Source organism: Macrobrachium rosenbergii, chromosome 8, assembly GCF_040412425.1.
Source record: "Macrobrachium rosenbergii isolate ZJJX-2024 chromosome 8, ASM4041242v1, whole genome shotgun sequence".
Classification (NCBI taxonomy): domain Eukaryota; kingdom Metazoa; phylum Arthropoda; class Malacostraca; order Decapoda; family Palaemonidae; genus Macrobrachium; species Macrobrachium rosenbergii.
The window spans coordinates 10,250,615-10,263,529 of record NC_089748.1 but is presented as its reverse complement, the minus strand read 5'-3'; the positions used below and the strand labels follow the sequence as shown (position 1 = coordinate 10,263,529).

General features: G+C 35.4%; 2 protein-coding genes across 2 annotated transcripts in view; one reads left to right on the top strand and one right to left on the bottom strand.

The window, feature by feature from the left end:
- Positions 1–12,915, bottom strand: part of LOC136840600 (NBAS subunit of NRZ tethering complex-like) — a 791,298-nt gene that overhangs the window by 471,146 nt on the left and 307,237 nt on the right. The window lies entirely within an intron of this gene.
- Positions 8,047–12,915, top strand: part of LOC136840599 (mucin-2-like) — a 63,741-nt gene continuing 58,872 nt past the window's right edge. Inside the window, exon 1 of the mRNA XM_067107276.1 lies at positions 8,047–8,501. Coding sequence (XP_066963377.1) covers positions 8,482–8,501 — 20 coding nt within the window. The 5' untranslated portion in view covers positions 8,047–8,481. The remainder of the gene's footprint in view (positions 8,502–12,915) is intronic.

Here is a 12,915-nt window from a genome sequence, read left to right as displayed (position 1 = left end):
CAGAGAAAGCTTATAGAATTGATAACGATCGATGTATAGGGTAATGATGATAGACGAAGTAATAAGTATTTTGTTCAAACTGATTCAAAGTTCTTGTAGTTCCAGCGATCCGTGAGTCTCTTTGGCTGCAGCAGTGATTCTGGGACTGAAACTGAAGGTAAGAAAGATTGATGAAGGGGTGAGAATTATGGAGCTATATAGAAGAGACATAAAGGCTTGAATTGGTGAAAAGATGGATCAGTATATTATGGTCATGAGGTGAGAATGGAGGGTGGCAGGTTTGTTAAAAGAATGTATAATTTCGAAAAGTTCAGAGAAAGGAGGAGAGGTAAGCCTAGAAGTGCTAGATGAATGGGGAGCAAATGGTAACAGAGGGAAGGGCTTCAACACCCAAGAAGCGAGATGTGTTTGGTGGTGCTTTATTTAGGTGTAATAAGCGCGAATGTTGTGGCAGTTTCCTGAACAGGGTGTTCATCCACGATTCAATTGATAAAAGCATGAATGTGACCGAGCCTCTGATAGGTGGAATGCCTTTTTGCTTGTACTCAAGTTTATACAGGAAGATAATCCTTGATTCAACAGAAAAAGTTTATATGGCTCTTGATTTCCTCAGGAACAACAATACTGTTTTATATAACAAACACACACACACACACACACACACACACACACACACATACATATATATATATATATATATATATATATATATATATATATATATATATATATATATATATATATATATATATATATATTATATATACATATATATATATATATATATATATATATAATTATATATATATATATATATATATATATATATATATATATATATATACATACATATATATATATATATATATATATATATATATATATATATATATAATATATATAACAGTTAAACTAAAAACTTACTTGTACGGATGGAGTTTGCATGGGAAAAGATGGTCTTCCTTGACAACATACCTGAAAAGGAATGAGAACCGACCTTAGATGAGACACTTATGGAAGAATCACGACTTGAAATTTACATGGGACTCACTAAGCGCTCACGAAATTTTCAGAAATGACAAGTATGAACTGTTCACGTCACGATACAACAGTGAAAAGCTGCAACAAGAATAACAAACTTCGTGTCAAAATTACGGAAGTACTAGAAAAGTCACATAATAAAACTTTAACCTATTTGAAAATAAAAATAGCAAAATCGCTGAAAATGAATAGTCAGTAAGAAATTAAATTAAAACTGAAATTAAAACGGCACAAAACTTGTTGTCTAGACAGCAACGCTGAGTAGAAGGGACAACCTGAATGAAGAGTAAAAATACTCCTAACATGTCAATGGGGAAAGAAAAGCAGAATAAATATCTGAAAACAGAGTATACCGAAAAATATGAAGAAAATAAAGAATATCCCATGAAAACAACATTAAGAAAACATGGAAAATCACGATCGGGTAAAAACCAGACACCGTTAGAGCAGTCAGTTGGCATTTTGTAAGTCCCGTGGTTCGCACCCAGTCTACTGCCATCAGCTGACCCAGGTACAGTACAATACTACCTGCAGCAGCTGGCAGTCATAAAAAAGGCATGGGACTCGCAACCTCATCTCTATAGAATGGCTGACAACTGGAGAGAGCTACCGATTTCATTACTTCCAAGTATCTACCTATTTAACATTTCAGTTCTGCACTCCACATTTATGCCTTTTTCTATCATTCATATACAACATCCACAAGCCACTTTAATAAAGAAAAACAAAAATAATTACATAAGGAAAACAAGAAATTCATCACGAATACTCTCTCTCTCTCTCTCTCTCTCTCTCTCTCTCTCTCTCTCTCTCTCTCTCTCTTCCAAAAGGACAAAGTCATAAATAAAAAATGAAAAAAAGTACATACTACAGTACTATGGCAAGAAAAGGAAAGGAAGGGAAAGAAAAGCCCCTTGAAATGTCACAAAGGCCTTACAGCCATAACAGAATTATCTCGAGTTTTACGACAGTTTCCTGGAGGCAGCAAATGGACTAACGACAAATAATTACGCCAATAAGAAGAAAGTACCATCCCTCATTTTTTCATCTACCTTTCGGGTTCTGGCTATCTTTATTTACTCTCTCTCTCTCTCTCTCTCTCTCTCTCTCTCCCATATATATATATATATATATATATATATATATATATATATATATATATATATATATATATATATACATATACACATATCAATACATATACAGATATACACATATACACATATCATATATACAGATATACACATATATATATATATATATATATATATATATATATATATATATATATATATATATATATATATATATATATATATATATACAGGTGTTTCGAAATTAGAGGGCTCCCCACAGAACAAATGGAAAGTTATGAAGTTTTCTGCTATAGCCTGTCTCCAAGTACATTATTTTAAGTTTCTATTAAGCTATTTTTCATTTTACATTTCTTGTATTTTCAGACTGAGTGATGGAGTTAGATACAGCCATGGCTAACGGCTCATAGGAAATAAGATGGATTGACCAAATCCGGGCTATAACCTTCAGAGAGGCAAGGGATGCCGGCGCATCCTTCATTTCACGTTCCTGGATAGCTAAATACATTAAAAGAGATGAATCCTTTGTTAAAAGAAACTGGAACAAAAATCCATATGACTGTCATCGTGAAAAGAATGAGAATCTTGGAAGGCCTGAAGTCCTTTCTCAGGAGTCAAAAGACAACACAGCTGAGGCAATGGGTAGACCAAGAAAGTCTTTACGTAAATTGGCACTTGAACTAGACACAAAAAGGGGAAAGAAGAGAAGTTATAGTGCTGTGTATCGCGAGTTGAAAAAATCTGGTATCAAGCCATTTCATTTTATCAGCAAGCACAACATCACTCAGCGACAGACAGAAGACCGTGCATTGTTTTGTGGTTCATTTCTTAAAGATTGGGATGAAGATGACTTTCTCCATGTTGCCACATCAGATAAATTCTTCACTTACACAGTCAGGAAGCCAAATCATAAAAACAACATCATCTGGGCTGCAAAGTTGGATGATATCAGCGATGACGTGCACTATCGCCAACTTGTGAAATTTCCTGAACTGTTTGGGAATTTTTCTCTGTTTCACAGCCAAACGGTTAATGTGGATCATCAAAGAAAAAGGACAGTCATGGAATGGCGAATACTTCAGAGAAACTGTGCTTACTGGTGGAGTATTTCCTTTCCTCAAAGATCCTGAAAATGTGTTATCTGTTGAAGAAGTTACATTTTTGCATGATAAGGCACCATGTTTCAAGGCTCTTAGACACAGGAGCTACTTCGAAACAGTGGTATCGACTTCTTCTTGTCAAGCGAATTTCTAGGTAGCTCCCCTGACCTTAATGTGTGTGAAAACATTGGTATCTTAAAGGATCGTGTTGAAACGCGCACAGTGAACTATGATGGTATCCCAAGCCTCGATGACCTGCGAAGAGAGGTGACCGAAGTGCTCAGGGAAATGGAGTTTGAATCTCAGCTTTTTTGTGATTTGCTGAAATCCTACCCCTCAAGAATGCAGGCTGTGGTACAGGCAGATGGAGGCCACACAAAATATTAAATACTCAGAGAGAAACTTAGATAAATACCTGTTCTGAATTACTTTTGTTTTTTCTATATCAATTTTAGTTTATGCTGTAGAGGGGGGGCGGGCTCTAATTTCGAAACACCCTGTACATGTGTAAAAAATAACGGTAACATAAAAAATGGTTACGGCAGCAAGTCGCAACCCTAAGGATGTAACGTACTGTTCATGAGCTGCATGGGACCAACTTACTTCCATTCCATACTTATACAGCGGTCACCCATGAGAGAAGCTAACCCTAAGCTGGACAACAGCAAGTCTAAGCATGACCATAGCCTATCATTGTTACAAAATTAAACAATCACCATAGGGATACACATTGCACTATATAGAGTAGCATATACATACATACATATGTATATATACATACATATATAGTATGCAGCTGCCTTATCTAATTCTATAAAATATGAAAGTACAGTCACAGCCAGTAGCCACTTCACACTTTAACGGTTGTATCCTGGGTGAATCCCTACTGCAGAAAACTTCCACAACATTAACCACTAAATGTATTTACCCAGAAGGCTCACCAGCAGCGCAATGAACCATTTATATACACTACGGCATTTACTTGCTAGGCAACCCTCTGCCATGAGGTACCAACCTATCTTTCGCCACTCTTTCTCCATTAATGACCCATCTCAAAACACTGATCCAGTCGTTAATCATGCTAGTCCTTTTACGACTTCTACATATCTCCATATTTTTCACCCTTCCAATTCTTCTTATGCTGCATATACTACAGTATGTAAACAGTTCATGTCAATGGATTCAACATTTTTCTTTCATTTGTATCCAGCATCCACACTGCACTTCACTTCCACAGATACTCCAATACTTTACAAATCCTTCCCTGCTTTACCTATTCTGAGACTCTCTTAATTTCCTTCCAAATACCTGCGCAAGCCAACAGCTTCCATTCTTTTCATTCATAATAACATTCACTCATCCATCTTCCTTACTTGTAACTTTCTCTTTTGCAAATAAGTTCAAAGGATTTAATTAATTTCTGCAGTTTCTCTTGACGATTCTAGTCAGTGCTGTAACACCTGAAAATATTAGTCTTCCCACACTTCTTTCACGGTGCATTTTCTTTTCCCAAAAATTTGCACCTACAGTGTATCTCTGCCATTTCTCTGACTTCTCACATTACTCTATCCATATAGATAAAGATATTAAACAGCGACAGAGACATAATACTCGTCAGTCTCAGACCTTCATTTACACCAAGACAAGACAATTACTCTTCTGTCTGCACAGAGTACCATACTTTTTTACCTCTACCGTTAAAACTTTTACTCTGCACAAAATATCTTCTACACTACATATCAGCTATATTCCTAAACTGGTAACTATCAATTCTATAATAAGTTTTTTCTAGCTCAATGAATACCACATAGGTTTTCCTTTGACTTTTCAAACTTCTCAACTAACTGTTCCATAACAAAACAAGATCCAAATACATTCTTCCATATCAAAACTTACACTGTTCTTCCGTTGTCAGCCTATCTGTCCTCTATTTCACCTTCTAAATCAATATACCATCTTGTAGAAAACATTATGCTTAAATAATTATTTTCCTACTAGTTCCTATTCCAATTTTCTCCTTATATAAAGGAATAATTGTTCCTCTAAATCGTATTTGTATCTTTCCTTCACCCACACATACATTACACACCTGGGCAGCCACTCAATCACACCTTAAACAGTACTGCAGTATCTTACTCATGATTACATCACTCATGGTGCTTCCCATTCTTTAACCTCTTAATTGCCATTCCTCTTTGAAGTTACTTCGTTTCGGCGCTTGGAAATAGCCAACTATATATTTTTTACATACATAATGAAATCACACAATGTCTGATTGTCCTTGACTAACTTTTCTTTCTAATCCCCTGCCCTCACAAATATCTGCCAATGCCGCAGATAATGCACGAAGCGTCTTTGCGACATCTTTGTACTTATCTACTGTTACCATTAATACTCACGTAATATATATTTTATTGCCATCAAAATCAATAACAAAATTTACTCAAACATTAAGACTTGCTGATAACAATGCTTTCATGAATCCTCAAAGCACTGGTACAAAAGACACAAAATTATTATCCACAAGAATTTTAAACAAAATCCGAATAGCAGCGAAACGTCAGATTGTATCATTACATCAACAAAATAATTCACCAGCGTTTTTACTGCGAAAGGCCTAGCAGAAGATAGGAAGACGAACTAGCGCAATCAATTACCGTATTTTGTAATGCGGTTGCTATATATGCAAAACGAGGATTGCCTACCTAACGCTAATGAGGAAATTAGGGCGTGCCTCTTCCGATTCACGTTGCTTCTCTGGTCTCACTTATGTTTTGTGAAGGGAAGGGGACGGGACGGGACGGGACGGGACGGGACGGGACGGGACTGGGGTATGGGGCGGGGTTAATGTTCCCATAACCATTCATTTCCTTGTGCACATACATTATTTATATATATATATATATATATATATATATATATATATATATATATATATACACGTAATGTGCGTGTGTGAATTTATATAATAATTATACATATGCGCACATACCGTATATGTATGTGTTAAAAATTCTATTTTCTCCTCCCTTAACCACCATGAAGATGACGATTATAAAAAAGTGGTTGCGTCTTCAATATACAGCACAACAATGTTAAAAAATTCGAATTCTATTTCAATTTTAAGCCAATATCCGCTAAAACATCATATAATACATAAGTATCCAATTAACCGTTTTTCGCAAGCAATAAGTTTCTTTCGATATTTTAACAGGTAATCAGGTTAGTAAAAAAAAAAGAAACCTAGAATAATACATGAATTTTCATACACTGATACAAAAAAGTCCAACATCGAAAGATCATAGATTAAAAGACGGGGAAATATTACATCACAATCTCCAAACTTATCCTCCAAAATAAATTGAAATAAAAATCAATCAAACAAAATGCCATCACTACGCATTAACAAAAAGAGTTTCCAAGATTTCTTAAGCACTGAAATATCCAGAATAACGAAATAATAGCAATACTAAAATGGAAACTCGTTAACCTAACCTGTCATGATTCATCACTAAGAATCCTCCATCACAGACCACACATTTGTGCCTCATTCGGTGAGGAATATTAATGGGTGACCGCCCGGAATAATCAGTGTAACACGGGAAAGGGTAAACATTTCTTAAAAGAGAGAGAGAGAGAGAGAGAGAGTTGAATTATCATAAAAAAAACATACCGAGAGAATCACGCAAAAGAGAACACAAGAGCAAGAGGCATCTAAGAGAGAGAGAGAGAGAGAGAGAGAGAGAGAGAGAGAGAGAGAGAGAGAGAATGAAATATTATAAAAAAAACATACCGACAGAATCACGCAAAAGAGAACACAAGAGCAAGAGGCACCTGAGAGAGAGAGAGAGAGAGAGAGAGAGAGAGAGAGAGAGAGAGAGAGAGAGAGAGAGAGAGAGAGAGAGGTTTAAATGAAAAATAAACATTTCAAGAGGATCAATCAAAACACAACATGAGACAGAAGCTACGTTCAAAAGAGAGAGAGAGAGAGAGAGAGAGAGAGAGAGAGAGAGAGAGAGAGAGAGAGAGAGAGAGAGAGAGAGAGAGATGAAATTAATGAAAAACAAAACATTTCGAGAGGATCATTCAGAACACAACATGAGTCAGAAGCAACATTGAAAAGAGAGAGAGAGAGAGAGAGAGAGAGAGAGAGAGAGAGAGAGAGAGAGAGAGAGAGAGAGGTAAAATTAAATGAAAAATAAACATTTCAGAGGATCAATCAAAACACAACATGAGACGGAAGCTAGAGAGAGAGAGTTCAAGAGAGAGAGAGAGAGAGAGAGAGAGAGAGAGAGAGAGAGAGAGAGAGAGAGAGTAAAATTAAAAGAAAAATAAACATTTCGAGAGGATCAATCAAAACACAACAAGAGACGAAGCTACAAGAGAGAGAGAGAGAGAGAGAGAGAGAGAGAGAGAGAGAGAGAGAGAGAGAGAGAGAGATGAAATTAAATGAAAAACAAAACATTTCAAGAGGATCAGTCAAAACAGAACATGAGTCAGAAGCAACATTGAAAAGAGAGAGAGAGAGAGAGAGAGAGAGAGAGAGAGAGAGAGAGAGAGAGAAATTAAATGAATAACAAAACATTTCGAGAGGATCGATCAAAACAGAACATGAGTCAGAAGCAACATTGAAGAGAGAGAGAGAGAGAGAGAGAGAGAGAGAGAGAGAGAGAGAGAGTCGCACTGGTAACCTCCTCCCCTTGGTGCCAGGATGCAGGGAGGTGTGAGAAGCAGGCAGGTAACCAGCCAGCCACCCAGCAGAACTGAGCCTCTGGACTACAACAGGTAACCTGGACCGTCTCGAGGTCTGAGCCAGTGCAAGTTGGAGCGTCCCGATAAGCGCACGTGTATCTGGCACGCCTTCCATTCTCAAGCCACCACACGCTCACAGGACCTCGACTGGCACCAGCTGAAACGGGCTTCGATCACATACCATTTCTAACGAAAGGACATCCGATAAAGAACTAACACCTTTTGTTTTGTGAAGAAGTTTACCTACGATCTAGGTTCAATCGTTAGTGAAATTAGCAAAATTAATATGAACGAAACTGTCTGACTGTCTAGCCAAGGAACCCTAAGATGTAAGCCAAAAGGATATAAAACGAGGACAAAGAATTCTTATAAAATGTGACAAGTACGGTAAACAGAGGAAGAGAGAAATAAAAGTGAAACGAAAGACAAAACTACAGACGAAAGTGTAAAATCAAACAAAAATCCTAAGTACCGAGAAACACAAAAACAACGCCATGCCTAGTAACCTTCAAAGGTAAGAACAGTTATTACTTTTTTTTTTTTTGGTGACAGCCACTTTAGTGAATGAAAGAAAAAGTAAAATCGAATCAGAGAAAAAACAAGGGTAATGGGTAGCCCACCTTGATTGATAATTCCTTTCTCGTCGGTTTCCTTGTATTAGTGCTGATATACAGAAACCATTACTCTCCGTACATATATATTAGTTTTTATTTTGATAGCATCTAATAGACGAAAAGAACGTTTTGTAGTTTTCAGCTATAATTTCTCTTTAAGAGAGAACTCAATATGTGCATGTGCGGGTGAATTTTGAAATAAAAAAAGTCACTAAAAAACAAAAAATTTTACATAAATCACACATCTATTTAATTTTTCAATAAAAGCACGTTCCCCTAGAAAAACAAAGTAAGTTCCCCCCGAAAAACAAACAACAGATTTTTACAAATTTCACTGACCATTTCAAAAACCCAAGCAATAAGGAAGGAAACAATGATTACACAAGATCTCTACAGACAAAAAATAAATCTAACAACAACAGCACTAAAATATTTTTAAATACATGAATCTCTTAGTCAAAAATGGTAACTTTTCGTGAAATCGTCAAAAGAAGTTAATAACATTTACATTATAAGGAACGGGAACTGGATCTTGTAAGTTATACATCCATTGGTATCACTAACCTATTTGCCAAACTTGAAGGTTTTGCAGAAATCTTTAAATCGATGCTAATTTAAAATCTAATCACGGAAATTACAATTTCATACTTATTACAGGTTTACTGACGCGAATCAATACTTCCTCACAATTTACATCTATTCACAAAAACGCACACAAGCACGTACACATACACAAATATATACTGTATATATATACATACATACATGTATATAAAATATATATATATATATATATATATATATATATTATATATATATATATATATATATATATATATATATATATATATATATATATATATATATATATATATATATATATATATAATATATATATAAATACATATATATATATATTATACAAACACATACGTGAAATCATATATATATAATTATAAAAATTCAGAATGTTTATACTGAAACACTCTCGCGTTTACTTTATTATCATCAAATATATAAAATCCTCACTAAATGATTAGTCACTAGTCTACGGTCGATTACAACGAAGCTTGCTTTTCAAAAGTTCTAAACGAAACAACATCCATCCAAGGTTTTTTAAAAACAAAATCACACACACGCAAGCAATGAGTTACTCGATGTACACTATTAAAGGCTAAAAGTTTATAGTTAAAACTCAAGTAAACCTAGAGGATATTAGAGATTAAAATAATTTTCAAGTTTCACCTAAACAAGATACATAGAATAAACCACCTGTGAAGTGAAGATCTTCAAATAGCAAAATGCGCAAAAATGTAGTGAACATCGGTGAAAACATAAATAACAGCCTCAAGTATTTACAAAAGTGATTAACTTCAAATCGACCATGAAATTTAATACCAAGCTTCACTCGAGGCTTTGAAAAACACCATACCACTTCAAATTCTAATCCCCGATAAGAATGGACTGGTACACTACAAAAAAAAAAAAAAAACAATAATCTCGACATTAAAAGAAAACTCCCATCAGATGCCATCTCAGATTTGTTTTACCCAGATCTCGTCAACCGCCTGACCACGCAGGTACTGTGTGTGATACCTATTTTACCTCCATCGCGTGTACCTATTAGAGGGTAAAACAATTACGGTTACACGTGAGACTGTGATGACAATGATACAGGACGATATAAGCCCGAGGTAAGTTTGGTAAAGTTAGGTCCAGCAAGGTTACCTGCTTCACATATATGTATATATATATATATATATATATATATATATATATATATATATATATATATATATATATATATGCAGAGGATTCACAAAACTTTCGCGTGATATCAGATTCGCAAGTTCGCCACAAGGAGGAGAAACTCAAAAATGAGTACCGAGTACTTTCGTGTAGTTGCTACACATTTTCAGGGTGCAATGTAGGCGAACCTGAAGTTTACTGAACTAAAGAGAGAGAAAATCCATACCTTCTATAAATGCTGAACCGAATTAACTCTATAAATGCTGAACCGTATCCTTCTTGCAATTAATCAAGCATAAAAACGATGGTAAAAGCAAAACCACATTAATAATGAAAGAGACTAACATGAAAACGAGAGATGCCGTGAGGAGGAAAAAAAAGCCCAAAAGATAGTAGCAAAATACAAAAAGGATTCAAAGGCAAAGCAACAAGAATGACGTTTTTGTAAGTACAAAAGCAAGAAAATTAAATGCAAAACAATTGAAATAATGGGTAAATAATTACATGAATTAATAGTACAAAAACAAATGAACAGAATTTTAAATCAGGGCTCATACTCGCATAATAAAAAACTTTTAAATATATATTGATTACAAAAGTGTAACTCCTGCACAAATAAGCAATAAAGTAGTAATCAACATGACCTAATATACCTATCAAATAAAAGATAAAAAAACAAAGAATATGAGTAAGTTTAACGATTAACATTCAACCACAGATGAAAAATGCGCAGAGCAAAACCAGGTATTATCCCACAACAACACAAACTAGAGCTATTCGGGAAGCGACGAACGTCTAAATATACAAGAAGAAGAAAATCCAACCAGGAACTGAAGAAGAATGCGTTCAAAGCCCGCTCTATCCCGTCATGCATCGAGGGGCAGATATTAAGAAGCTGCCAGTTTTTCGGGGTCGCACGTGAGCGAGGTCAACCAGGCAGCCCGCCAGCCACCTAAGAGGCTCCTAAATTAAATAATGTCTCTGATCACAATGACCCTAACGAGGTATGAGGAAGGAAGGGTCATATACCCTAAGAAGACCTGGCCCGGAAGGGAACGTAATATGCGTTACGTCTAATATTTTCTTTTGTGAGCGATTATTCGAGAACTATCGGCTGTACTGTCATATGGAAGTTCCATTATATAAACTCTCTCTCTCTCTCTCTCTCTCTCTCTCTCTCTCTCTCTCTCTCTCTCTCTCTCTCTCTCTCTCATGAGATACTGTCATTTCCTTAATCAACGGCGCTCACATGAATGAAATGTATATTTCTTATCTAATGTTTTCTGTACTGTATGAAAAAAATGATAAAAAGCCAACATTTTTTTATTAAACCAAAACAAAAATAAACAAAGATAAGAAAAAATGAATATAAAAAATAAACGAATGTGAATTCCACGAAGATTTCAACGCTGCAACATAAACCAATCAATGACTTCCACGACTGGCTAAATGCACGAGTTCAGCACTAATCAGCCTCTTTAAGAATTAAACGAAATGTGAATTCCACGGAGATTTCAACGCTGCAACATAAACCAATCAATGACTCCCATGAATGCCTAAATACATGAGAGTTCAGCATTCATCAGCCTCTAGGTAATAGACTGAACAAATATTTGTGAATTTATATTACACAGATCGCATTTGTTAACCGATAATTATATCCATTAATACACATGAACAGTCTGGTTGTGTACTGGGTCCTTCTATTGTATAGACTTCTTTCATATTTTTTAAATCACAAACCTAAGCTGCATTCCTAAATTCTTGTTTAGTTTCCAGTCACTCCAGCTTTTTACTTACAGCTATTTTATCCTCACCGGATGTTATCCCTCTTTAGTCAAATGTGAACCAACTTGACTTCAAATTAAAGAAAAAAAAAATGCCCGCAACTCTAGGATTGTCAAACTACATCTCCGTAATGACCCCACTTCATGTAGTTAACTTTTGTAAAGGATATTCTTAATTACTGAATTTCAAAATCAGCTAAAATCTTCGTTGCTTTGTATGAACTACATCCCGGACATCATCAGATAATCAATCACACAAACTATATGCAGTGCATATCGATGTTATGGTGTCAGTTTACCCAAATAAATTTTGAGAAGCAAGCAGTCCACCCAGCTGGTCAATTTCTTCACTGCCAATATTATACTGACTTGCAGCTGACGATGCTTCTCTGAGAAGCTGATATAGCTTACACAGCAGAACTGAACATGACAGCAGTAACTATATTTTCTCAAATGAACTGACCATTATGCTGTGGAGTGAAATGTCCATACCTTTTCGTGTAGGTTCACCACAATTATTTATACATTCCTTGACAAAAACAACACTTCTCCGACTGAAGTAACTACATCTCTCTAGCTGAAATAACTATATCTTTCCAAGTCACTTAATTAAAACTTCCAAAGAAATAACAGCTGTTTGAGTGAAATGGTTTTAGGTCTTCGGGTGAAATTCTACATGTACGAATACCTTTTTACACGGAGATGAATATAGTTTTTATGGTGAGATGACTAAGCCTTTCTGAGTCTGATGACAATGTAGCTTCGAGTAACATGCCAA